The following is a 22,624-nucleotide window of genomic DNA, read 5'->3' as shown; positions in this document are numbered from 1 at the left end:
CCTGATGCACGTATGCCCTCTCTCTCTGCCCATCTACTCAACTCCTGCTCAAGAATAGATGCATATAATCTAGCCAATGTGTGACCAATCATGATGGTACAATGATTCCCAGGAAGCATGGGATCCCCTGACTTGAAGATAGGCACAATCGTGGACATATTCCAAGTCTCAGGAAAACCCTCACACATGGCTCGGTTGTTAAACATCATAGCAATAAGCTCTGCAAGCATATCTCTGGCATGAATAAAGTGCTCTGCTACCAAACCATCATGATCATATGCTCTCCCAGTCCTCATCCTGTCAATAGCTTTCCTTACCATTTCAGCAATAAAGAAAGCACATGTCTCTGGGCATGGCTCCGATGGGTCTGGCAAGGGTGACTGTCCTGGTGCTGTGTACAGGGATGCTACATACTCACCCCAAATCTCTGTGGAGGTAATGGCTGGTGATGGTGAATGCTCATGGAATAGTCTCAATGCATCGCCTGAGTCCTGACTCATAAATAACTGATACAAATCCCTCTCTAACTGAGCAAGATAAGCCCTCTTCTTCCGTCGCGCTAGGCGCCGGAAGGTAATCTGTGACTGTCTGTGAGTGGTAACACCCATGAGCACCTCTCTCTGTAATTTGATCCTCATCTCTCTGCACTCCTCATCATACTAGCTGTTCTGGGGCATGTTCCCAGATCGTCTCCATGTAGGCTGACTATGGGGATATGCCTCTGATGCTACAGTATGAAGCGTATCTATCAATATCTGAGTGAGCTCATCTTATGGCCGTCCCGGCTCCTCGGCACATAAGCCTCTGTATATCTCATCCGTGTACACGGTGTCAGTCTCCCTCGTAAAGGTATAACGAGTGTGTGTGGAGACCTGTCCCAATGGAGCTATGCTGAACTGAAATGTGAGAGTGAAGGACAAGATAGCATGATCCCCTGCTACTCCAACCGGCCTAGTGCCTACCATAAAATCCTAAAAAGAGGGAATGAGACTGGGCTGAGCCATAACATAGTCCACTGTACTAGCACCATGCCGATGTGGAAAGCAAGTGAAACCGCCCGCTGCCGGGAATCTCTGTAGGCCATTCAGGATGGCCAATCCATGTGCAATCCCCATGTCTATCAAATACCGCCCATACTCAGTGTGTTCCTCATCACGTGAGAGTCTCGATAGGCCCATATCCCTAACATCAAGCTCCCTCAACATCTCCTCTGAGGTATCATAAAATACTGTCTGGTTATGGGCGGTCCTAGCATTGAAGTCCCCCAGGAGAATGATGTCACCATCCCTGGAGAACTCCCAAATGTCATCATCCAAAATAGAAAAGGGAGACTGCCCGCTAAGTGATGCATACACTGATACCTAGCCTCCTCATCTCTGCAGACTATATGTATCAGTGGCTGCAGCTCCTCTCTAAACAATACTGCCACTCCTCCTGAGCCCCGTCCTCTATGCTCTGAAGAACGATTCTCCTGTCTACAAGCTGTCTCCCATCGGTATCCACTAACATGTGGCATGGACTATCCAGGAGCCTAATGCATCTCAGAGTAGAAGATGATGTCCCTCCCAGTGAAACTATCCTCAAAAGCCCCTACATCAAGGCATAGAGATCCATTACAATTCCAAGTAGCAACTTTGAGTGTAGTCCCATAGGTCTCGCGCCGTCATGAAGAGCGCCTCTCCATAATCACCACTCTACCATCTCTATAGAAGGCCACTTTCCCTTTCTCTCCGGCTACCCTTATCTCGGGCGTAACTTCTTTCATGTGGGCAAGCTGCGAGAGAGTGAGGTCATCTCCAAGAAATATTCCCGTCTTCTTGAGTGTAGGACGTCTCTTCAAGAAGTCCTTCTTCGCTTCCGTGGAGGGGAAACGAATGATAAGTGCTCTCTTCTTAGAAGATTCGCCACTATCTTCTCTCTTCTTTCCCACTCTCCATGCCTTTGTGTGCGTGGCTTCAATGCCCATCATAGAGAAGAGCTCCTTGGTTTCCCCTTCTGCATCATCACGGTCTTTTAGACCAGACACTCGTACATGTAAGGCCCGGGTCTTCCTCCTTTGCTCCTCTTCAAGGGTCATGTTGATGATGGTGGGAGTGGGGATGGGTGGCGATTCTTTACCTTTCCCTTTCTTGGCAACCTCAATCCATTTCTCCACCTCGTCCATCTTCTTTTGTGTCTCTAAGATCACCTCCACCCATGAAGATGTCTTCTCTTTATGATCACCTCCACCCATGAAGATGTCTCCTCTTTATGTTGCTCCTCATCCTCTCGAATGATCCTCATTTGTTCCTTGATGGTATTCAGCTCTTCAATCAAGGAGAGCTGAAATTTTCCATCCTCAAGCTTGCCTTTTCAGCCTCTTGACTTTTAGCATGCAATTTGGCCTCCACTAGTTCCTCCTTTAGGGCTGAAATCTCAGCCTCTTGCCTGGATGTTCTCTCTTCGAGCTCTTCGATTTTGTCAAATCCCTTCTCGAGTTTGGAGAGGCAGTTTATGATTGCGGTAACGGAAGAGTCGACCATCTTCTTGTTTTCTTTGATAATTGTGCTGAGCTTGTCCTCCACCTTCACGAGCACTCCGGTCTTGGCCGTGACTTTTTGCAGTACTTCCCACAGCCAATGGACTGGAATTTAATCCATGACACCTGCGTGCAGCGCGAAACAGCAGCAGGAGCGGGGTCAAGCCATGTAGAGAAAAGATTCAGCAGTAGGGCAATGACGGGGCTGCGTGTGCAGGCGGGGGCAGGAGAATGCACAGGTGGTGTCAGGTGTGCAAGTGGGGGCAGGAGGTGCAGTAAAAAAAAGGAGGAGGGACGGGGGGGGGGAGGGGGGGCTGAGAGGACAGGCGGGAGAGAGAGAGAGAGGAGAGGAGGCGAGGGGCTAGCGGGCAGGAGGAGGGGGGATGCAGGGGCTAGCGGGCAGAGAGGGCAGGAGGCACAACAAAGAGGGGGGGGGGGACGGGCAGAGGGGTATGCGCAGCAGAGAGAGCGAGGGGCTGGAGGAGGGAAGGCGCAAAGAGAGAGGGAGGCGCACACAGAGAGAGAGAGAGAGAGAGAGAGAGAGAGAGAGAGAGAGAGAGAGAGAGAGAGAGAGAGAGAGAAAGAAAGAAAGATTTTATTAACGTCTTCCAAAAGACCGAACTCGGCCTATGAGACAAATCGGAGTACCTGTATGGGGTATCCTCGGTCATCCCAACAAAATGAAAAAGTACTGAATAAAAAAAGCTGAATCTGGGTGTGCAGGGGATGGAGCTCTACTACTAGGAGAATGCAAAGCTATATGCATGGAGTATACAATCATGATATGCAACCTAGCTAGCTCCATCCTGTACCATACTGGGGGTATAAAATGGTATACATCAGTGAAGGGGGTGTCCACAGCTCCCTGAAGAACATGCCTGGGTGTGCTCTGAAGCGAGCCAGTCGCTCCGCACCCTCTCTGTGAAACTGAGCTCTGATCTCTGTCATCTCTCTCTGGTATAGGTGTGGTGTCCGAAAGCCAGGTGTCCTCTGTCTCCTGCGGGCTCTAAGTGTCTTTGCTCTCTGGCGAGTAATTCCCTGCCGTGTAGGGGCTGGGAGGGGTGTGGATCTCTGAAAAAATGTAGTAATCTGTGTCTGTCGCCCCCCCTTTGGAGCTGTCTGAGCCTGTAATAATGTCTCTCTGTGGCGCTGTATGTCTAGAATGTCGAGAGAGAGAGAGAGAGAGAGAGAGAGAGAGAGAGAGGACAGGGGGGCTGGCGGGAGAGAGGGCTGGCATAGAGGGGGCTGCTGGCGGGGGCGGGGGCGGGCGCAGAGGGGGGCGAGGGGCTGGCGGGAGGGGGCGCAGAGGGGGGCGAGGGGGTGGCGGGAGGGGGATGGCGCAGAGGCGCACAGAGAGAGAGAGAGAGAGAGAGAGAGAGAGAGAGAGAGAGAGAGACAGATATATTAACGTCTACGAGAGGCCAAAGTCGGCCTATGAGACAAAAAATAATACAACTGTGTTCTTCCTGTCATCGGAAGAAAAGGAAAAGAAAGAAAAGAAAAAGTGTGCATGTGTCTGGATACAACTGTGAATCATCATGGATCGGTGGAGAGAGAGAGAGAGAGAGAGAGAGAGAGAAACACTATGCTGAAAAGAAAGAGTGATAAACAAGACTGAATGATATTGATTGATTGATTTCTTCAATGAAGTACACCTTTATAGGTACGAATATTGTCCCAAATGACATCACTGCTAATGTCAAACACAATAATATCTAGATATTATTTTAACCCCTCTAAGAGGAGGTCCACACACAAACACACACTTTCACATTACCACTCCTAGGAGATGGGTTCACACACAGGTAAGACCTTGATTAACACAGCTCTCGATCTTTCAGGATTTACCTCATCTTTGAAGAGAATGACTAAGGGACTGACTTTGGCTTGTAGATAAGCCAAACGCAAGACCTTTGAAAGACCAAGAGTCGGACTAAACTATACACGGCTGTAGAAGCACCAATGATGACCGATCTCAAGCCTATGCACTCTCCAAAGGAATGTAGGAAGGCTACAAATCTGAGGCTGAGAGAAGGGGCTGATTGGGACTGTTCTAGGCTGTGAATGTATGCTGAAAATGAATGTATGAATGCGTGTTACCTTCACCGGAAGGGCTGTAGCAAAACGATGCTATAAGTGAATGCTGAAAACTGTGAGAATGCTGAAAACGCAAGGTACTATAGTGGCTGAGTGCTGAAGGTGCTGCGTTTTGATGAAGATGAAGATCCTTCGTACCTTGCAGATACCGCAAGATCCACAATCCTGCATCCCAATGAGTCTTCAAGGATGTCTGCATGAATGAGCTCAACATCCCCACTGGAAAGCTCAAGTCCAATCTGGTGTTCACCAACCAATTCAATGAACCAACAAGCTTCTGATACAAAGAGGCATCAACCTACACACAAGGATCAGTAACTGTTAACTTTGGTAGGCCAAGTCCTAGGAACCTGCTGAAGACCATACAAGGCCTTCCGTAACCTGTAAACCATCTCCTTTGATCCCAGTACCTCAAAGCCTGGAGGCTACTTAACATACACCTCCTCCTATAAGTCACCATCTGCTACTTGCATGGCTTTCCTCCAAGTCCTTTGGAAAAGAGCTTCCTCAACTGCAGTAGGCTCTTTGTTCCGAATGATACAAGACATCAAAGTATAGTTCACCTATAATGGCTCCTCTGACTGACGAATGCAAAAACTGGAATGTTCCTACTTGCTGCCAACATTTGGCAAGGCATCCACCATCTGTTACCGGAAAGCCTGTCGTAGCGTGTCCACATTCAAGTGGTCATGACGAAACTCCCACAAATCACCTAACTGAAAACCTGTAAGAGAGTGTTGAGAGTTTGTAGATCCCATTCTCCACCTCGCCTTCCCATACAACCTAGCATGTTCTTTTGTCCCGAAGAGTAACAAAATGCTCATCAAACTCAACCCGTACGCCAGTCTTGAAACCTCATGCACTAACAACAGATGAAAACCAAGGGATGGGACAAAAAGAACCTCGGAGGAATGCTTCCCCCCTCTACCATCGAGAACGATCTCTAACCTACCCTCACTATGAATAGGGATAGTGGACTTGTCACCAATAAGGATGTGACATGCGTGCCTTCGAAGATCCTATAGTAACTCTCCGGAAGGAGTCATGTGCTTGGAAGCACCACTGTCTAGAATTCAATCTCGGGTATCCCTAGCGGTGAGTCCAACCGCCTCTCTGCTCGAAGAAGATGAAACTCCGGTGTCCATAATCTCCAAGTGCACAAAAGTTGCATTCTTCATGGTTACTACCGAGGAATCTGCACCTTACTCAGGGCTCCATTGAGAACATTTCCTCCAATAGTGGCCTTTCTCACCACAATGGTTACAGGTCCGCTCTGCCTTCAAGGTGTCACGATCCGTGTCGGGCTCCTACTCAGAAGACTTCGCCTATGAAGACTTCCCTTTGCTCTTGTTGCGGCCTTTCGACCGCTGGCCAATCAAGGCCTCAGAACCTCCGCCTTGTGGAGGATTCGTAAAACGCTCTTCCTAGTCCAAGACCATACGCACAAGCTCCTCCCATGTGATGGCGTTGAGCCTCCCACCGGTGATCAAAGAGGAATAGAAAGCTGAGTACTAAGGGGTCAGATGCGATAGCAAAGTGATGGCCATGTCTCCTAAAGATATCTCCTTCCCAGCCTCAAGAACATCCTGCTGAAGAGCCTCGAGTTTGTTGATATGCTCCCACATCGTTGAAGACTTTGCAAGATCCATCACTCACATCTGCACTTCCAAGGAAATCCGCTTCATGGATAATACCCTGTTATACAAAGAAGCCAAGTGCTGCGAAATCCCTTTGGCCAGCGTCATGTGTTTGATATGATTAATCACCTCAAGTGTGCAATTAAGGAAGATAAAAGAACGCACACACGAGCATTAACACGATCCCATAAGTGTGTCTAAGCCTCTCGTTCTTTCCGAGTAGAGGGCAAAAGCTCCCCATTCTCAGCCATCTCAAGCAAATCTAGCATCTCAAGGGTTCACAAGGTGTTGTGAAGGGAGGGTGGGTGGGAAAAAAATAAAGAAGAGGTTGCAAACACTATGCAAGGTGGCTGTCCAACAGTTATGGCAGCCTTCTACCCGATCTCCAAGTCCCAAACAGCCCAAAAAATCTCCAATCAGCACCAAAAAACAGCAAACCCTCAAGCTCCCACTATCTCCAAGCTTCAAGCCACCTGGGACTCTGATACCATGTCGGAATGCACAGCGGAAAATGAGACAACTGCTGTGAGAAACAAGACGCAGAAGTGTAGAGAGAGAGAAGCTGTATAAACTCTGCTATATACACGAAGATCCGATAAAATGATGAGTGTGGGATGAGCCGATGAAATCCCTCTGAAACTGAGCATTTTGGGCTATTAAGGCAAACTGTTTAAGCTTTCTGGGAAATATGGGTACATAGGCTGGGAGTGAACCCGTCCACGTCTATATGATATGGCACAAGGGCACATTTCATCTTGGTTGCCAACTGCGGAGAGATGGCGTCTTCTGAACTGCCCATGTCGAAGAGAATAGCAAATTGTTGACACTTTGCTGTGCCGTAAGCTCTGATAAAACCTTTCTAAAACTCCTCAACTCCGCCCTCATGCTTATCATCGAATACCACTGCAGGTACCGTATTCAAAGCGGGCAAAAGCTGAACAGCATTGGTGGTTGAGGGCGGGGGTCGAGGGGGTGGTACAGCTATGGTGGTAGCTGTAGGCATATGCTCACTTATGGTAGTGCTATGTGTGAACAGGGCTTAACCAAGGGCACTTTTTCCCATGTGGTTTTTCACCTTGGACATCAAGTGTGAAAGGACACTAACATATAATATTTTGTACTTCTATATTATATGGATGTGGCACACATGCAAGGGTTGACTTGCATTTTGTGGATACCACACTTTTGGCTCTCTCTCTCTCTCTCTCATTTCTGTGTGTGAGCTATTCTACCATGCACCTAACCCTAATGTGCAGGTTTGTGTGTGTGAGTGTGTGAGTCCAACACCCAACAATTGGTATCAGAGCTGGGAGCTAGCCCTGAAAATCTGCAGCTGGAAGAAAACCTGCGAAATTCCATCGACAGACTGCGAATTTCCGTTGCCTGCGTTTTTCTGTCGCCGGACTATTTGCTTCCGTCCGTCGGGTTCCGTCGCTACCACCAAAAACGGGCGGCACTAGTGGGGAGCCCACCGCCGCCGCCCAGCTCGCGGGTGGCACCGCCCTCTGCAGCCGGCGGCGACATCGTTGCCCTGAGCACCTCCGCCTAGAGTCATCTCGACGGTCAGCACGGCTCCGTTCCGGCCTTCGTCGCCGTCGCCCAGCTTCAACCACGCCCTCGCCGTTCCGTCCCGTTCCGCCTGACATCGCCCGTTGCTGTTCCCTCGGCAGCCGTTCTGTTCGGGTCGCCGTCGACTCACGTCTACCGTCCGTTCGGGCAGCCGTCGACGTTGCTGCCCGGCCGCCGTCCGTCCTGCGCCGACAACTCCAGGCCCCCGCTAACCTGCTCCGTCTACACCTGCGCGCTCGCCCAGCGCCCGTCTGCTGTTCGCCCGCCTCTGACTGGGACCCGACACCTGCAGGCTGGGCCTGACACCTGCACCTGGGCCCGCCTGTGTGACTGGCCTGACAGCCTGCTGGCTCCCTCCAACGCCCGTCTACACTCTCCAGCGCTGTGCTCGCCCTACACTAGTGACACACCAAGTGCTTCAAACACTGATATGTCTTGCATTGCATCTGACAAACAGAATGCATCATGGTATTTTGATAGTGGTGCTTCGAGCCACATCACTTCATGCAAAGATGTACTTTGGCACTTGGTTTATACTTCAAAAGGCCGCACTGTAAGTATATATACTCAATTACAAAGCAAGTTAGATTCACTTTGTGCAACTCCCAACTTTCTAAACATCATTTTAGATCCTAGGAATTGTGTGTGTAATCCATGAAGGGGGTGATATAAACCCAATCAATAATCAAACAAAGCTCATTTGGTTACATCAATAATAAAATTGGACACATGGGCAACAAAAACTAGATTTCTTGTAACACGTGGAAGCTCTGGGTAGTCTTCTTTCAGCCCTAAACACTCTTGAAAACCTTCTGATGCAAAAACGCACCATCTGATGCAAAAACGCAGGTAGAGAGAGAGTAGAGAGAGAGAGAGAGAGAAGTGCTGGAAATTCAGTATATACTATGGTACAAAAAGGTACATATCTTTGCAGCCCTTGGCTGCCTTCTTGAAAAGGTGATAACACACCCAAAACTGCCCTAGACTAGGACTCCTAATGACTCATACCCCTAGTGGGTTGAATGACTCAAACAAAGAGCAAGTGTGCCTTTATATAGGCCTTGGAGCATGTGGGAAACTGGCCGACTGCTGGTCGGCCAGTTCATAATTCATTAAATTCCATTTAATGCAGCCGACTAGGTCTCTTGGATGCGCCTGCTGCCAGCACCCTCTGTCCTGCAGAGCCGACAGCCCTTTGGTAATGCTGATGTCAGCCTCCATGCAGCCGACAGCCCTTCTGATCCATGCTTTGCTCCAAGTCCTGCTCCATGTCCATCTTCTACTGGTTCATAGTCTTTATCTGCTTGCCCCTTCTAGATTTAGTCTTGAGAAAGTCCATGGCATTGCTGATGCACATGACATCCCCCTCTGCTAAACTTGATGACGGGAATCCAACCTGCTCTTGGATGACTGTCATCATCCCAATCCTGTCCCGAAGTCCCTCTGTCATCATCCATCCCTGGCAAACCTTTTTCTCTGAAAATCCGATCTGTTCTCCAAACCACTCTGTCTCTGATGAAGATCTATGCATCTGGTCTTCCTCTAGTCCACAATCCGTTCCTGCCCTGACTTTGAACACCGTCTTGGTCTTCGTTCCTGGAACTGAGTCTGGCACTCTCACATCACCCTTGGAGGATCAACCTCCCTTGGGACCGTTCCCTTAGAACCTATCTGGCTCACGGAACTGCCATCCCCATCTGGCACTGTGGAACACCACCAACAAACCTCCTGGGAGTTCTTCCCGATCTGTGTTCTGGCCTTGGGCTTCGAATCCGTGTACTTTCCTGTACCTTGGACCTGTACACCATCATCTGGGACTGAATCAGCGTTTAGCTTTGCTGAGCCTGATGCTCTGATACCAATGTAACACGCGGAAGCTCTGGGTAGTCTTCTTTAGCCCTAAACACTCTTGAAAACCTTCTGATGCAAAAACGCACCATCTGATGCAAAAACGCAGGTAGAGAGAGAGTAGAGAGAGAGAGAGAGAAGTGCTGGAAATTCAGTATATACTATGGTACAAAAAGGTACATATCTTTGCAGCCCTTGGCTGCCTTCTTGAAAAGGTGATAACACACCCAAAACTGCCCTAGACTAGGACTCCTAATGACTCATACCCCTAGTGGGTTGAATGACTCAAACAAAGAGCAAGTGTGCCTTTATATAGGCCTTGGAGCATGTGGGAAACTGGCCGACTGCTGGTCGGCCAGTTCATAATTCATTAAATTCCATTTAATGCAGCCGACTAGGTCTCTTGGATGCGCCTGCTGCCATCACCCTCTGTCCTGCAGCCGACAGCCCTTTGGTAATGCTGATGTCAGCCTCCATGCAGCCGACAGCCCTTCTGATCCATGCTTTGCTCCAAGTCCTGCTCCATGTCCATCTTCTACTGGTTCATAGTCTTTATCTGCTTGCCCCTTCTGGATTTAGTCTTGAGAAAGTCCATGGCATTGCTAATGCACATGACATTTCTGAATTACAAGGGCCAAGCAAAAGTCAAGGTTATGATCAAATAGACACACCAATGGGTCAATTTCATCAAGGGGCAAGAAAAAGTCAGGGCTACCATCGAATAGACATGCAAATGGGTTGATTTCATCAACAAGCAATCAATTGAGAAGATAAGAACTATCTAATGAAATAATTAACAAAAAATAATAAGCTAATAATAGTGACATGTTTTATGCAAAAGTGGTAAGGAGGAGGCAATGGAAGCATCTCACGATAATCATACAACTCCAAGGAGATTCAAGTATATGGAATGCAATAATTTAATGGTCAATCACTCACGATGGGTGTATGTTGTAAAGAACTCCCATAAAAAAGTGTGTTGTAAAGAACTCCCACGAAAGGTGTCAAGAAAGGCAACACATGTCAAATGCTACAAGATAATAGTCAAAGATTGGTTCTCACCATTCTAATGATGGGAAGACATTTTGAGTTGGATCTTCAATATATCGGATAATATATACCACATATCCAGTAAAGGGAATTGGCAATGTCATACTTATTGCAGCCAATGGTGCCAATATATGTATGAAAAATGTATTGTATGTTCCAGGGATAAAGAAAAATCTGCTCTCCGTCTCAGCCATAAACGACCAAGGTTTAAAGGTTGAATTTGAAGATGGGAAGTGTTTGGTAAAAGACCCATCAAAGGGTTATGAATAGTCACTTCTGGAACACGATACAAAGGCTTGTATAAGCTGGACAGCTATGACAAGCGCACTTATGATGCAAATACAGTGGCTGCCCACACTCCTGCTATGCTTGATGCAGAGCTATGGCATGCTCGTTTTGGGCATGTAAATTTTCGGAGTTTGATGCTTTTGCAAAAGCATCATATGGTTGATAATATGCCGCCTCTTGAGTCTCCACCAAAGATGGAGTTGTTAGAGCTGAAAGTAAATTACAGCTCATACATAGTGATGTATGTGGTCCAATGCGGACACCATCCATAGGGGGGCATCTTTACTTCGTCACATTCATTGATGACTACTCCAGGTTTGCTTGGGCTTACCCTTCGAAAGCGAAAGCAGATGTGTTTACATGCTTTCGACACTTTGTAGCAATGGCTGAAAATATGTGTGGATGTAAAGTCCAAACACTCCGCTCAGATAGAGGTGGAGAATACATGTCAAATGCATTCAAGGATTATATGCTTCAAAAGGGCATCAAACACCAATGTACTGTTGCCTTATACACCGCAACAGAATGGTGTAGCTGAAAGGAAAAATAGATCTCTCATGGAGATGGCAAGATGCATGGTGAAAGCACAAAAGTTGCCTCACAAATTTTGGATGGAAGCTATAATGTGTGCAACTCATGTGTTGAACAGGTGTCCAACAAAAGCTTTGAAAACCATAACACCATTTGAGGCTTGGTATAGCCGAAAGCCAACAGTGAATTATATGCGTACATTTGGGTGTTTGGCATATGCACATGTGCCAGAACAACTCCGAACAAAGCTGGATGACAAAGCAATTAAATGCATTTTTGTGGGCTACAGCAATGAAAGCAAAGAATACCATCTTTATAATCCAACTACACGAAGGATTTTTGTCAGTAGAGATGCAGTATTTGCTGAAAATTCAGAACAGTCCATGTACAGCTTGTATAAAAGCAATGATACAGGCATACAGGACATGTTTGATGGACTTTTGCGTTTGGTCGCTTTGTCCTTGCGTTTGGTGGTTGGTCAGGCAGTTTGTCCGCTCAGTCTTGTGGACACTGTTCATCTTGTATTCAGTTCTCCAGAAGAAGAAATAAAGCAAATACTCCTGCTTGCAAGGGGGGGAGGGGCCTGCAGTGGGTAATTTGGGACCCCATCTGGTGTCGATTACATCTTTCAAATTATGCTGTTTTAAAGGATTGCTAAAGACTCACTACACTCAGTTTAAAGAAGGCTTCGTTGTTTCACACGGTCCTAGCTCGGCGCATGCTACATTGGTATCAGAGCTTGGAACGTGATTCAACCAGGCAACCTAGGGTGAGAGCATCGTGTGGATTGTAAAGCTGAGATTGGGAAAAACCACTTGCCCATCCACTATGGCATCAAGCTCCGAAGACATCACTAAAGAAGAAGAACCATTTGAAGAAACGCTTCCGTAAAAAGAAGAAGAAGACAATCAGAAGCTAAAGGAGCAGATAAGGCAACTCCAAAATCAACTTGAAAGAGTCCAAATGGGGAAAAAATGGCAAAATTACAAGCAACGTTGGCCCAACAGGAGACACCCAAAGAACAAAGTTCCTCAATGGAACAATGGTGGCGATGGATGACTGAAAAAGAAGAGCGAAACCATGAAGAAGAGCGAGACTGTGAAGCAAGACTGGCCGAACAGTTGGTAGAGAAAGCTAAACGCAAGGCCAAAGAGGAGCGATTGCGGATAGAGCTCGAAGAAGACTTGAAGAACCAGTTCCAACATACACTCCAGACTCTAGTAACTTCTTTCCACCCTTCTTAGTTCTCCACAACCCCAGCCATAGCCTCGACAATAGTTATTTGTGCCTCACTAAACTTCACCAAGTACGATAGTAAGTGCGACCATTCAGTTCTGACCCAGTTTATTCGCCAGTTGGTTGCCCACTTTTCACTTTCCAAGATCACATATACCCAAGATAAAGTCCATCTGGCGGCTCCACACCTCACAGGTGATGCAGTCACTTGGTGGCAACATTGGTCCCGTTTGCACACAGATTCTTACACTGGCTAACCAGACTATGATTGGGACACCTTTGTCTGATCTAAAGACCAGGTTTCTACCCCTGCAGTACATGACAAGTCTTGAAGATGAGTTCTACAAAGTCACCTAGAACGGTTCCCCTATGCTCACCTACTTCAACAAAGTGATCACATCAACTCAACAGTCGGGGAAGTCCGAGGAGGAGAAGCTAAAGCAGTTCATTCGGGGATTGGATCCAAACATTGGGTTTCCCGTTCGAAATTTTAAATCCCAGACTTATGACGAGGCTTTGACTGTTGCGCAGAACCATGAGATGATGCTCAATGGAGGCAAGTCCAAAACCGCTCCAGTCACCCCCAAACATCAGTAGCAGAGCAGACACAGACCACCCAGCAGATCCAAGCGTCTAACCAGCAAGCAGGTAAGATGGCTCCCAACAGCGAAGACCAAAAGAAGAAGGGCCAGACTAGCATTGGGAAGGAGTGACAAGATGGACCTAAGAAGACCCTTACCGGAGGATTCTTACAGTCTGATGAGAAGGAGCGGTACTTCAAAGAGAACCTTTGTTTTTTCTGCCACCACATGGGACGTGCCAAGAAGGATTGTACCAAACGGCAAGCGGGAAAAGACAAACAACCAACCTCTACAGTGGCTATTGTTGGGTGTTGGACTCACACACTCACACACACAAACCTGCACATTAGGGTTAGGTGCATGGTAGAATAGCTCACACACAGAAATGAGAGAGAGAGCCAAAAGTGTGGTATCCACAAAATGCAAGTCAACCCTTGCATGTGTGCCACATCCATATAATATAGAAGTACAAAATATTATATGTTAGAGTGTCCTTTCACACTTGATGTCCAAGGGGAAAAACCACATGGGAAAAAGGGCCCTTGGTTAAGCCCTGTTCACACATAGCACTACCATAAGTGAGCATATGCCTACAAATCTCCCCTGTAGTGGAAGTGTGAACCTGTACAAGGTAGCAGATCACTCTCTGTATGAGAGTAAGCCCAAAGCTTTTCGGAAAGCTTCAAACTTTTCTCGAGGTAAAGCCTTTGTGAATAGATCTGCAACATTATCCTGTGTAGGGCAGTAAGATAAACTGATCTCCCCTACATGTAGCCTCTCTCTGACATAGTGATAATGAATCTCTATGTGCTTGGTACGTGCATGAAATACTGGATTTCGTGCCACGGCCATAGCACTCTAGCTATCAGTGAGAATGGTGGTGGGTGTCTGCTGACACTCACGAAGATCAGCCAATAGTCTCCTCAACCATACACAATCTACTGTAGCTATAAAGACTGCCCTGTACTCAGCCTCACAAGTAGATGTAGCAACAGTGGGTTGCTTTTTACTCAACCAAGATATGCATGAACTGCCAAGAAAAAAACAATTCCCACTGGTGGATTGCCTGGTATCATAATCACCAGCCCAATCTGAATCACTGTATGCATAAAGCTGCAAGCTACCCCCCTGGGATAGAACAAACCAAGATCCAGGATACCCTTAAGATAACGAAAAATGCGTTTGACTGCTTGCCAATGCTTTGTGCCTGGGCTGTGCATGAATTTGCTCAACAAAGACACCCCAAAAGATATGTCTGGCCTCGTGTTACACAAGTAAATGAGGCATCCCACTGCCTGGCTGTAAATGCCGGCCTCAAAAGGCTCTCCAATATCATGCAAGTGGGTGAATCAACTAATGAGCAAGTCATGCCTTATATAGGCCCTTGAATCCCTGATGGACTCTATTATTGCAGTAGTACTAACCAAACTACTTTAGTTTGAAGATTCTAGCTTCCATTGTTACACAGCTAAAAGAGTTGATGCTACAAAATAGTATGATAGCAACACAAACCCGTTACTTTTCAAACCAAAAAAACCATCGTACATTGCAAAAGAAAACAAAACGTAATATTTGTAAATAAAAGCAAACCCTTGTGACATTACTGCTACCAAAGTTGCACAACTTCACTTATCAAAGGCATTCTTACCTCGCATTCAGTAACAAGAATGGAACTATAAAGCCTGATAACATTTGCAACGCATCGAAGCACCAATCGACGAAACGAGGGCTCTCCAACCTCACCTTCGAGCTGCATATAAAACACACAAAAAAAATGAAAAAAAAAGTACATATTTTACAGGAAGAGGTGTTTCAAGTCATGATACCGAGATAGAATGGCATACCTCACCAGTTGTGCGAAGTGATGTCATTAATAGAGAGGATACTTGATGGCGGAGCACCTTAAATCGCACTTCCATGTTAGCTTCCAACACAACACTTAGATATCCAATAAAAACTTGCACAAAATAGGTCGTGATTCTAATTACCAATTGATACGGCCCTAGCTTCCGAAAGATTGAGGCATAGTTTGATAGCACATACCTGAAACAAAAAAATGATTAACTTCATCAAACTGGACTTTCCCACAAAGTTTCCAAGGAAAGGCCAAAAAAAAAAATAGCATCCTTTTTCCCACAAGAGTTAAGCAATATCGAAAAATTCACTTCACCCCTGACCAATTGCATTCTTTACACTGCATTTTTTATACAAGAACCCTCTTAGCATACTGCGTGCACTTTCTGTTGCTAAGAGTACATTTTGTGATGGCAGATGTGCATGTCAAGTGCATGTGCATTTAATGTTTGTCATATTTAGGGAGTTTTAACAAGCTCCAAACCCATATGTAAGTTGAGATGTTACTATATCTATGCTTTCAAGACCGTGAGGGATTTACAACCACTTATAGTGAGCCTAAACCATAGTCTTTTGCCTCCAAGAAGCTCATAACTTCAGCATACACCTAGTAAGATACTCAAACTTGCACACAAACTGTTCTTACTCTATCATGTCGAGAACAAATGTCCTTTGAAGAAAAGGAACTCGCAACCAAATTGCCTGCAGATTACGACAAAGCAAGTATCAAAGTGATATGTTGATTGTCTACATTCCCATCGTTCGCTATGGGCACCAACAGCTTCCTCTTTTTTTCAAACTGGGTGAACTTGAACTTACAGCAACCACGTCACCTTTCACAAAATGCACACCAAGGTGGAGATAACATATATATATACTTAGATGAATCCAGTAACATGCCCAAATTCACCTTTTAGGAACGTGCATGTTATGTACTCATGGTAGTCAACCCACAAGACTACACAACTATCAACTCCATTATGTATAGTATGGACTAGGTACTACGACATCCCACTAACATCATCAGTGCCCAATAGTGGGTGTAGAACCCTCTATCAAGATATGCTCTCACACACGCACTCCACACACACACACACACACATAAGAGCATATATTCACACAAAGCTCTTCGTACTGAGTTTCTGTCAAACCTCCGGAGATGCAAGGCAGACTCAACCATAATGAAGCCTAGCACTAAGGGAAGTAACAAATAGAAAGAATTAGTACAGCAAATAAGTAGTTGATAGGGCAAATGCACCGCTAAAGATAGAAAGAATAAGCACAATATCAACTGGCTGCAACTCGGACGAAAACTTCACAATGTGAAATCTGCATGTCCGCTAATGCGGCTGAATTATATACCTAGATGAATCCAAGAACATGCCCAATTCACCTTTTAGGAACGTGCATGTTATATATTCATGGTAGTCAACCCACAAGACTATACAACTATCAACTCCATTATGCATAGTATGGACTAGATCCTACGACATCCCCACTAACATCATCAGTGCCCAATAGTGAGTGTAGAACCCTGTATAAAGATATGCTCTCACACACGCACTCCATGCTTACTAACCGGACCACCAGTGGCAACAGCTGTAAGATCTTCAAACAAACGGAGCCCAAGCCTGGCTGCCTGTGTCATTTGCTCCTTGGTTGCTAGAGAAGCCTGGTGGGTTTCTGTGTCTTTTACCGTTTCAACTGTTCTGCAGTCATTAAAAAACTAACTCTCACGTGGTGTGAAAGAGTACTCCCACATCTGCAATCATAATTGAAAAGAAAACAAAATTTTACTGTATACTTTGCTGCAATAATGCTCCGGCTAACATCCCCTGAAACAGAATTGGATCGAGAAGTACGTCTGCTTGGCCCAGCACTGCTGACAGGCAATGCCTCAGCTGAGATTACTCGGTCAAATATCAGGGCCACAGCTTGCCGTAGAGTTGCAGCTGCAGTGCTGCATAACACGGAAAGCTTGGCTTTAGCTCATGATCACAGCCTACTTTTTGAGGTTGAGGTTTTGGAAAGAATTGTAATAGAACAACTTTTGCAGATTAACGGAGAAACTTGTTCATGCCTGTGCACACTGTCAAGATTCTTGCTGTTCTCGAGTAACCGAAAACAAATTCCAAGAGCTATGGCCATGTTGTCCTGTCAAACAAAGAAAATAGGAAGACAATAAATACTTCCCCATGCAGGGCATTCATGACCTACTTTACATCTTTAAAATATGCCATTATTGTTTGTGCAAAAACAGCAAACCCATTCCTTTTAAGAAAACAATTTCCATAATTACTTCCATCAATATGCACCCTACAATCCAGCCTTTTGCGCATAGGAAAGCAATTCAGCTAAGTGCACACAAAGATTGTTCTAGGTAACCTTTCCCTGCTAATCAGCACTTCTGACATTGTTTTACAGTACCAATGAACTTGCATGTCAACAAGCTTTGCACAATATCATTCGGCTCATGCACATAACAATCAAAACTTAAATAACAACACACTTGGCCTTCTGCCAGACCAAGCTCTCCAGGTGATATGTCTTTTACGGCTGTGGTGGGGCACCCATTCATCACACAGGCTGCTGCAGCAACTGCTTCAACACAGATTGTTTGGCATATTTCTCTCCCCACACAGCACCTGACTGCTTGAACTAAGTGCATGGTTGTCCTCTAGCACACAGTATTGCGATGGCGTATAAAGGCTAGAAAACTGCTGTGATATGCCATCTTGTTGCACATTTCAGCAAACAGATTATACCCTAACTCCTGAATTCTGTCAAATCTAAGCAATTTGAGCTTGCATCCATATTCCAAGGTATCTGAATTCTATAAATTTATTTTAACACCATCAAGCATTAGCATTTTTTGGTGCCAAAATCATTGCTCTTCAAGACATAACATTCTGATTGAAACTCGTGTGTAAATACCTCGTCTTCAGGATGAAGCTGAGATTGAAAGATTGTCAAAATGGTCTGCAAAGTCTTCAATTGTACAGTCTCATCGTTAATGTCTGCATGCTGTAAAAATAGGATTTACAAACCATTATCAGAAAAATAGAAAGGTCAAGATCGATTCCTGCAAACAAATTAAAGTTTCTGGAAAATCTACAACTATCAGGTAAAGAGAAGCTGAGGTTTGTATAAGATCAACCGTAAAGAGACGCTATATTGAGATTTGGGAAACTAGATTACACCCCTCTTGTGCCCGACAAGTCCGGCGGAAAACGGTTTGTGAGTATGGCTAAAGAAATTAGGATCGAAATGAGTCAATGTCGGTAGATGGTGCCAAAACACTTCCTCATGTCGAATTCCAAAACCCAAGAGGTTCCAGCCCACTCTGTGCTGTGAAGGGAGTTTGAAATCTCCCTAATCTTGCCACATCTCAGGGACTACCCTTAGAGGTTTGTATAAGATCAACCTTTCCTTTTTTTAATTCATCCAAAAAAACATCTGCTGCAGCAGACAACCCTCACAGATGTAAAAACATAACCACCCTCCAAGAGGTCAAGATATAACGTAAAAAGCATGGGAAGCTCCCTCCTTGGCTGGCTGCTCTCGGAGGGAGGCTACATCGGGAAAGAGATGGGGCATCCTCGAGAAAGAGGGGGGAATGCCTCTCTAGAGGCCAAAAACAAAAAACGCCACAACGGTGGGGAGATGTGGTGGCAGAGAGCACTGACTAGGCAGTGCTCTGAAAGGTCCAGAGGTGGATCGACATGCATAGGGAAAAAGATCGAGGGCTCTACTCAAGTCCCCCTGGGCTCGTCAGGTTTTCAGAGCTGGTTTAGATGGGGAGTAGTGGCAATTTTCCTTGACATGGAGACGACCCAGCTAAGGGCGGATGCACGTCTCCAAGTAGGGCCGGACTCCAAGCTCGCAAGATGGTCACCCTTGTAGTGAAGGTATCGGAAGGTATTCTATCCTACTGCAAATGTCACCATTTGATTGTGACACCCTGTGTCTGTTGAGACTCGACGACCATGTGGTCAAGTAAAAGATCTGAGAACAGGAGATTTCCAAATTACATGTGCATATGCATAGCTCATGTTTGCATGGGCTGGTTAGATGATTTGCTAAAATTATGCCTTGTTTTCATGTGCTTCCTGCACTGCCATGGGCCAATCTTGCACAGTTGGGGACACCCGGAACTATCGTGTGCAAGACCGTGTGCGCACCCCTATCACGAGCTGTTGCCATTTTGCAGGACCTCCAAGATGAGCCAGAAAGCATGCCAAACACTTGGTTTTGGGACTTAGAGAAGAATTTTATGAGGTTATCTTAATGTGTTCACACACTTATTATGGTGTGTGAACTCATGGAAGACTGTAGGACACAGGTCATTCTAAGCAATTGGGCACCTTCCCTCTCACTTTGGCCCACGCCCCCTTCCTAGTGGGCACACGTGCAATGCCCAAAGACTCGAGAGCAATTAAGGCAAGAGTAGACTGTTTCATGGGCTCTCCAACCACGTGCTCAAAGCCCCTTGCATGTGGCCACCTAACTTCTACCCACAACCCTCTTCCCCTTGCCTAGACTTAGGTGCCTGAGGAATACACCTCTGGAACAAGAGTGCGACCCTCCTGAGAACTGTATGATCTCATCATCTGCACCCCCTTCTGCTGTACAGCCTGTACAGCCATCCACCACGTCATCTAGTTGTATGGACAGTGTATGGCAGCTTCTGCTCAGCATCCAAACCTGATATCTGACCTGTACCTGCCCTGAATAGTGTTGTACTCGTGAAATCCAAGGCTTGTGTCAAGTATGCAGACTGCTGACATCATTATTTGTACGAAAATCTTGACGTCATTATTTGTACCTGGTAGTGACTGTTGGAAGTGTGTAGACATCTATGTCATGGGCAATGCTGTGTAAACACTCTAGGACTAGGGGCACTTCTTCCTTGTACCTGAATCAAAAGAATGCTTTGACTTTCCGATGGTAACAAAGAGCATAAAAAAACTAGCCAATGGCAAAGCACATAGCAATACTTGATTGCCTTCACAATAAATGGAAAACGACTACACACAGATCCAAGTATGAGTACTACTGCAGAAATGTAAACCCAGGATATTGGGAGACATACAAAATGAGCCAACCGGAAGCACAAGTTCACATCCGCATGCCCATGCCCCATATGGCAAGAAGAGCCATAACTTTGATGCGTACAAGATCACACATGCTTAAGATAGAAAACGGGAGGATGGCTGAAAATTGATGCTGAAAAAAGGATATGCAAAGCATGCACTATGCAAGCCCTTGAGGATGAAGCTCACGTGACACTAAAATGCCCCGCATATGCGCACATTCGAGCTAATTTTCAGCAGCTCAATCGAGTTCTCGTTAGTGCTCCCGAGCGGCGAGTTCAGCCTGACGCCGGTCTTGTTCGATCCTGTGTTGGGCTTCCTCATAGTCCCGTCTATCTGCTTTTTCTTGTTGCTTTCTTGCTTCAACTTCAGCTTTTTCTTCTCCCCGTCGAACCTCGTCTTCTCTTCTTTGTTGTTCCATCTGAAAGAAGGGGAGATGTAGTCGGGGGGTTGCTGGAGGAGGAGGAGGTCGTGTTGCTGTTGCCTCCAAGAGTTGGAGACGCTCCATAAGAAACTGGTTCTGAGCTCTGAGTAGAGCTATGGTATCTGCGATAGTCAGAAGAGTAAGGTCTCCTTCGGGGGAGACGTCTTCCGGCTGATGTGTACTCTCCTCTATAGACATGATGCTGAAGTCAGTGATCATGCCAAAACGCAATCTGACCATCCAAGGATGCCCTCACGCTAAGATGCGGTGTGTGGACAAGCTGAATCTGATACCAATGTAACATGCAGCGGAAGTATTCGTAATTAAGGATCCTGTCACACAAGACTCACACTGCCTTCTGTATCCTGAGTTTCGTGAGTTTAGCAAGCCACTTTTATGACTTCAAACTTTAAGAGATTTAGAGAGGGAGAGATAGAAACTGTAGAGAGTACGGGGTCCCGAATTACCCACTAAAGGGCCTCCTATCCCATTACCAGAATAGTATTTGCTTTATTACTTTGAAGAGAATGACTTTGGACTGACGATAAGCCAAACGCAAGATCTCGGAGGACCAAGGCTCGGGCTGAACTGTACACGGCTGTAGAAGCACCAAAAATGACCGATGTAACATGCAAAAGCTTCCGGGGAGATTGGTAACTTCAATGCTCAGAAATCAGCACACTTTTCACGACAAGACTAACGCACAAAACTGAATATAGATGTGCAGAAAATAGAGAGAGAGAGAGAGAGAGAGAGAGAGAGAGAAGGAGAAGAGGACACAATATATTGGGTCCCGAATACCCGTTGTAGCGCCCACACCACAGATGGTGTATTTGCTTTTATTAGAATGATGCAAAATCTGAAATAAAAGACTGAACCTGAACCTTCTTGGCTGACGAGAATCCTCTGCCCTTGGCCTTCAATCCTTCACCCTTGCGTTAGCTTCTCCTTGGCTGTCCTGGCCCCTTGATTGGCTTCAGCACTTGGTGAAATATGAGGGATGAATGAACTGATTTTATGCCTTGGGTATTTATACCCCCAAAAGATGCTGGTCGGCTGGTTACTTTTTCCCTCCACGACTTGGTTAAATAGCATTAAATGCTGAAAAGTCCCTTGTGTTCACATTGGACTCCTAGACTGCCCTGGCCGCTTGCAGTCCAGGCTGCCCTATGGGCTAGCCAACTGGTTGGGCTGGCCCAAAAGCAAGTCGCCTGCCTGGCCAAGCTCTCTTGGGCTGGCCGACAGCCTGCCCAGCCCCTCCTTGGGCTGGTGGCCAAGTCCTGGGGCCTGCCTGGCCCCCTTGGGGTGGCCCATAGCCTTCCCCGTGCCCAGACCTCATGCATACCTACATCTACACAGCCATCTGACATCTGGTCGCAGACCAAACATACAGAACAGCTGACATCATTCCAGAGGGAGACTCACAACGCGGACTGGCACTGTTTCATGTTCATGTGCAGGACAATGCACACCTGACCTTGGACGCATGTGCAGGACAATGCACACTTGACCTCGGACAACTGGAGTGAAACCCTGGCTGACTCGTCCCGGATTGGGCTCACATGGGACCAGTTTTCCACCCCAGTCCTGCACCTCCTTGTACGGATATGTCTACGTGGCATCCAAGTGTGGAATGCACGTGACATCCCCTTCTGCTTAACTTGACGAAAGCTGCATGGCTTCCAAATAATCCGTCAATAACGCCAAATCGTCGTCGAAAAACTCTTTGTCAAGCCATATCGCTTCCTGGGTTCCTCAGTCTTGAAACTTTGCGAGAAACTGTCTTGGGCTTCGGCCTGAGCCATGCTTGAAGCGGTGCAAAAGGATATGTTCTGGAACCATAACTTCAGCTTCATCAATGATATCTGGTTCCGCTTCCTCTTTACTTCTGAAGGGAT

At 46.3% G+C, this 22,624-nt stretch overlaps 1 protein-coding gene across 3 annotated transcripts in view; it reads right to left on the bottom strand.

The window, feature by feature from the left end:
- The window catches only part of LOC147621788 (ARM repeat superfamily protein), a 141,344-nt gene that overhangs the window by 84,727 nt on the left and 33,993 nt on the right, over positions 1 to 22,624 (bottom strand). For 2 of the 3 annotated variants that reach the window (XM_086822800.1, XM_086822801.1), the window contains exons 3-10: positions 18,144 to 18,233; positions 17,290 to 17,363; positions 17,014 to 17,169; positions 16,789 to 16,918; positions 15,856 to 15,911; positions 15,344 to 15,398; positions 15,200 to 15,256; positions 15,004 to 15,105 (exon numbers count right to left, since the gene is read on the bottom strand). In XM_086822800.1, coding sequence (XP_086678926.1) covers positions 15,004 to 15,105; positions 15,200 to 15,256; positions 15,344 to 15,398; positions 15,856 to 15,911; positions 16,789 to 16,918; positions 17,014 to 17,169; positions 17,290 to 17,363; positions 18,144 to 18,233 — 720 coding nt within the window. Of the gene's footprint in view, positions 1 to 15,003; positions 15,106 to 15,199; positions 15,257 to 15,343; positions 15,399 to 15,855; positions 15,912 to 16,788; positions 16,936 to 17,013; positions 17,170 to 17,289; positions 17,364 to 18,143; positions 18,234 to 22,624 lie in introns of those variants that run through there. The other variant, XM_086822802.1, reaches the window with a different exon arrangement.

Source organism: Cibotium barometz, chromosome 29, assembly GCF_041138505.1.
Source record: "Cibotium barometz isolate CiBa-2024 chromosome 29, ASM4113850v1, whole genome shotgun sequence".
Taxonomy (NCBI): Eukaryota; Viridiplantae; Streptophyta; class Polypodiopsida; order Cyatheales; family Cibotiaceae; genus Cibotium; species Cibotium barometz.
This window is presented reverse-complemented; position numbering and strand designations above follow the sequence as displayed.